The 5,000-nt window shown below is 43.8% G+C and overlaps 1 protein-coding gene across 6 annotated transcripts in view; it reads left to right on the top strand.

Annotated features, from left to right (window-relative positions):
* Positions 1 to 5,000, top strand: part of LOC113828523 (UNC93-like protein MFSD11) — a 9,702-nt gene that overhangs the window by 4,614 nt on the left and 88 nt on the right. For all 6 annotated transcript variants that reach the window (XM_027381511.2, XM_027381512.2, XM_027381509.2 and 3 more), the window contains exons 3-8: positions 1,388 to 1,557; positions 1,970 to 2,146; positions 2,253 to 2,515; positions 3,731 to 3,853; positions 3,993 to 4,170; positions 4,295 to 5,000. The exon at positions 4,295 to 5,000 is cut by the window's right edge and continues 88 nt beyond it. In XM_027381511.2, coding sequence (XP_027237312.1) covers positions 1,388 to 1,557; positions 1,970 to 2,146; positions 2,253 to 2,515; positions 3,731 to 3,853; positions 3,993 to 4,170; positions 4,295 to 4,592 — 1,209 coding nt within the window. In that variant the 3' untranslated portion in view covers positions 4,593 to 5,000. The remainder of the gene's footprint in view (positions 1 to 1,387; positions 1,558 to 1,969; positions 2,147 to 2,252; positions 2,516 to 3,730; positions 3,854 to 3,992; positions 4,171 to 4,294) is intronic.

Here is a 5,000-nt window from a genome sequence, read left to right as displayed (position 1 = left end):
CTATCCATCCATCCATCCATCCATCTATCTATCTATCTATCTATCTATCTATCTATCTATCTATCTATCTATCTATCTATATCTATCTATCTATCTATCTATCTATCTATCTCTCTCTCTCTCTCTCTCTCTCTCTCTCTCTCTCTCTCTCTCTCTCTATATATATATATATATATATATATATATATATATATATATATATATATATATATATATATATATATATATATATGATATATAACACACACAAAAATCGTCAATAAGTCCGTCTCGTGAATGGTCAAGAATGCAAGAAAATTTACAAAGGAGACAATATTAGTAACCAAATACGTCGCTTCTTTTAAGCTTTAAACTAATATTGTTATGTCTGATATTTCTTATATCTCCAATCTTTTCAGTTTTATGAAAAGGTCACACAGAGATCAAAAAATATTTCATAATCTCAAAATCAGGTATCCAAAGGTCGAGGTCACAAAATATTACAGGTTGCAAAGAATGTCATTAAAAGGTCAGAGCCATAATAAATAGTCATCGAAAGGTAGGGTTAGAAAATACCCATTAAAAGACCGAAATCGCAAAAGAAGAAGAAGAAGAAGAAAAAAAAAAAAAAAAAACAGCAAGGTCAGTAACACCTAAAAACTCAGGATCACAATGAGGACACAAAATGGTCAGGATTTCAGAAAGGTCATTTAAGGATCAGGGGCGTAACGAGGTCGTGAATAGACCAGAGGTGCAAAAACGGTCACATAATAAACTACGGTTGCAAAAAGGTCAAAATCACCAAGTCAATGACACTTACAAGTCTTAATTTGTCAAAAAAAAAAAAAAAAAAAAATCACAAAAACTTCAATGTTGCTAAAATATATAAAACAAAGTTCAAGTTCAATATAACTTAACCCTTTAAAGACTGTCTCGTCACATAACACATAGTCAAAAGCGCCTGCGACTAGTGCCAAGCTATTTGACACATGCCGCAATTGCAAAGCGAGTGTAACATGCATTCAAAAAAAAGTATCATATTATGCTTATTCGCAGCAGTAATAGTACCGACATTACAATACAATACAATAACCAGGCACTGTTAATATCATAACCATCACAATAACTACTATCATCATCATTATTTCCTCTTCGTATACAATACCATCATCATTTCCTCTCCGCATACACTATCATCATCATCAATTCCTCTCCGCATGCACTACCATCATCATCATCATCATTTCCTCTCCGCATGCACTACCATCATCATCATCATCATTTCCTCTCCGTATACACTACCATCATCATTTCCTCTCTGAATACACTACCATCATCATCATCATTTCCTCACCGTATACAGATCATCATCACTACCGTATCATCATCTTTTCCTCTCCGCACACAGCAAGTAGTCATCAAGAGCATCCAGCGGGACGACTCGAACTTCAAGGGCTCTGGCTACATCTCCCTGGCCGTCATCTACGCCGTCTTCGCCACCTTCAACTGGCTCGCCCCTTCCTGCCTCAGCTTCCTGGGGCCCAAGCTGACCATGATCGTCGGGGGCGTCACCTATGTGTGGGTATATTCGAAGCTTTTAGAAGACGTGTAGATTTTTTCCTTTCCAGATGATAGAAGCTTTAAAAATCTCCATTTCTTCTCTTTTTTATATATTTTTTAAATTTTCTTCACATTAGCCATGCAGACTATCTGTTATTGAAATTGTGTCAAGTTACATTTTTACCAGTGAAAAAAAAAAACTATTATACCTATTATTTGCTGGCCATGTTTATCTGTCTGTCTGTCTCTGTCCGTCTCTTTCTCTCTCTCTCTCTCTCCTTCTCCCTCCCTCTCTCTCCTCTCTTTCTCTCTCATTCTCTGCCTATCCTTATATCCATCTACAATCTACCTATCTATCTTATACATAAATATCCACTAATAAACTTGTTTGCTCAACGCTCTAAACTTCCTTTTCTCTTCCGAAATTCAGGATATTCATCGCGAGTTTCCTGTGGCCTCAGACGTGGCTTTTGTACCTGAGTTCAGTCCTGATAGGAGTCGGCGCGGCTCTCATCTGGACGGGGCAGGGCAACTACCTCACTCTCATGTCCGAGCGAGACACAATTGCACGGAATTCCGGCATTTTCTGGGCTCTGTTTCAAAGCAGGTAGGTGGGCACAGTATGAACTCTTGAGTGTGGTGTGTTCGTGTGTGTGTGTTTGTGTGAGCACATCCTAGTGCGTGTTCTCAGCGCCGACCCTTCCTGTGCGCAGCCTCCTCTTCGGAAACATCTTCGTGTTCTACATGTTCATGGGGAAGGACGTCATCGACGCAGGGACGCGCCTCGTGGTGTTCGCGGCGCTGACGGGCGTGGCGCTGCTTGGCCTGGCGATCCTGTTGGCGCTGCCCAAGCCCGGCGCCGGCGGGAGCGGGCGCCAGGACGACATGGGCGGACCGCTCGACGCCCTCAAGAAGTCCTTCGAGCTCTTCAAGACGCGGGACATGATCCTGCTCTCGGCGACTTTCTTCTACACGGGTGAGGATTTCTTGTTTGTCAGGAAACTCATTACTGTATTACGTTTTTTTTTTTTTTTTTTTTTTGGGGGGGGGGACCATACGTTTAAAGGTCACCTTATTACAGTGAACGCTGTTAAAAATGAAAACTTTATTCATAGAGTGGCGAAGCACAAAGCTCCGTCTTTGATTGGTTGTACAATTCGTGGCTGAAAGATCGCCCGCCCGCGACATCAAGACCATTCCCAGGAGCCGCGCCTTCCGCCCACCCGCGACGGCAGCCGGACGCCCACAACGCTCGGTGAACGCGAAGTCCCCCGCTGAAAGTCCTCTTCTTCTCCTGTTGTCGGAGACGCGGCCGACGTCCTTTCACCGAGGCCATGGTAGGAGCCCCCACTCCTGCTCCGACGCCTTAGTGTGGACGTCTCGTCCCCTGCAGGACACAAGCTGGCATCGACAAAATACTAGCCGGTGCCACCCAACCCGAAGAGAAGGGGGATGAAGAGCGCACCGCAGAACGGCCAGCTCGCGACCGCACCGACGGAAGGGCAGTACCACCAAGGGATCCGGGAGAGCCGGGAAACACATCCCCGGAAGTCAGCGAATCGGAGAGGAGAAACGATCGTAGGCGGGTCTCGCTGAAAGGATTCCAAAGATGGCGGACGTCGTCAAAGTGGCAGTTCGCGCTAAGCTGAGTGGAGTTCTTGGAGAGGAGATTCTGGGAAGGATGTTGTCGCTGCGGCCGCCGGGAGAAGTGTTCTGTATTAGGATAAACGTGTTTTTATGCATCCATGTCAGTCACTCTATTGCGGTGAGAACCATCAGTCCCGCTCACTGAAATCCCTGGATCCAAACAAACACCGCCATGGTGGAGCGTTTATCTCCTCAATTAAATGTCTTATTACTGTCGGAGCAGACACTTCAACATCTATCTCCCTCATTAGTTGTTCATGCCCAGTCACCCTAGAATAGGAAAAGGGAATGTTTATCGTGGAGACAAAAGGGAAACGGAGCTCTGTCCACCGGATTAGTGACTAAATACGAGGATTCTAAGTATTGTCAGATAACCTCTCGGATGTTGGTGAAGATAAGATCACATTGTTCAATAGCTAGAAATTTAGACATGTAATAATCTATTCAAGATAGTACAAAAAAAAAAAAAAAAATCGTTATATAATAGTCGACAGTATATCACATTATTTGTTCCTTTGCTAAGTTGTTTTTTCTCGTTATTCAGGTATTGAGTTGTCTTTCTTCAGCGGAGTCTACAGCACCTGTGTTGGTTCGACGCTCAGATTTAGCGATCCCAACCGCCTCGTTGGTATTTCCGGCATGTGCATTGGTATCGGGGAAATATTAGGTGAGCTGAGGTTAAGAATCTTTATCATGTGATATTATGGTGATAGAAAAAAAAATAGCACGACTCAGTTTACGTTTGTATTTTGGTCTTTAACTTTTTTGTTTTAACTTTCCATTTATTCACTTTCGCACTTTTTAAGGTGGTGGGATTTTCGGCATCTTTGGCGGCAAGACCGTGAAGGCTGGAAGGGATCCCATCGTGCTCCTAGGATTCCTGACGCACATCCTCAGCTTCTTCCTCATCTTCCTCAATCTTCCTACTATGTCTCCTCTCGAGCGCACATACGACCCCAGCTTCCTCGGCGCCGGCCAGCCAAGGTGAGGGGCGCCACCTCCCTTCGGTGAATCAAGGAAATACCCTTTTCATATACGGATTTCTCTCATTTCTCTTCACTATTTACTACATAATTCTCTTCTTCCACGACACGTTTTATTTTTGCAGCGAGTTTGTCGCCCTCCTCTGCAGCGCTATGTTGGGCTTCGGCGACGCCTGCTTCAACACGCAGATCTACTCCATCCTCGGCTCCATCTACCAGGACAACTCGGGCCCTGCTTTCGCGCTGTACAAGTTCACGCAGTCGCTGTCAGCTGCCGCCTGCTTCTTTTACTCGAGTGTGGTGCAGCTTCACTGGCACCTCGCTATCCTCACGGTGTTCTGCGTTCTGGGCACAATCAGCTTCTGTGTAGTAGAATGGAAAGCCTACCGGACTGTACAACATGCTGTTGACACCAAAAGTTAGGCATTTTGTATGATGATTGCTATCTCTATTCGATAGTAGGTTTATGATTCCATTATATACACCTGAAATATATAACGATTCCAAATACTTGTTAAGTGATAACACACTTACTGTACGTTAGCCCCGCTATGGTGTGGCATGTCGTTGCCTTAAAAACTAAATTGAGATTAGCGTTCTAATTCATTTCACGTATATACCATTACACACACACACACACACTAATATGAGCGCGGGTGTGTGTGTGTGTGTGTGTGTACTTATATATACAAACCAGAAGGGAGGAAGTGAAATACATGCCAAATTATACTGGTATGCCATCCATCCTACCATTTTTGTATATTTGTTAATTAAATTAGTCTTCCTTTTCATTATTTCCATGGTCACAACTGTTGTTCAAGCGTCGGTCAT

Source organism: Penaeus vannamei, chromosome 31 (assembly GCF_042767895.1).
Source record: "Penaeus vannamei isolate JL-2024 chromosome 31, ASM4276789v1, whole genome shotgun sequence".
NCBI lineage: Eukaryota > Metazoa > Arthropoda > Malacostraca > Decapoda > Penaeidae > Penaeus > Penaeus vannamei.
This window is presented reverse-complemented; position numbering and strand designations above follow the sequence as displayed.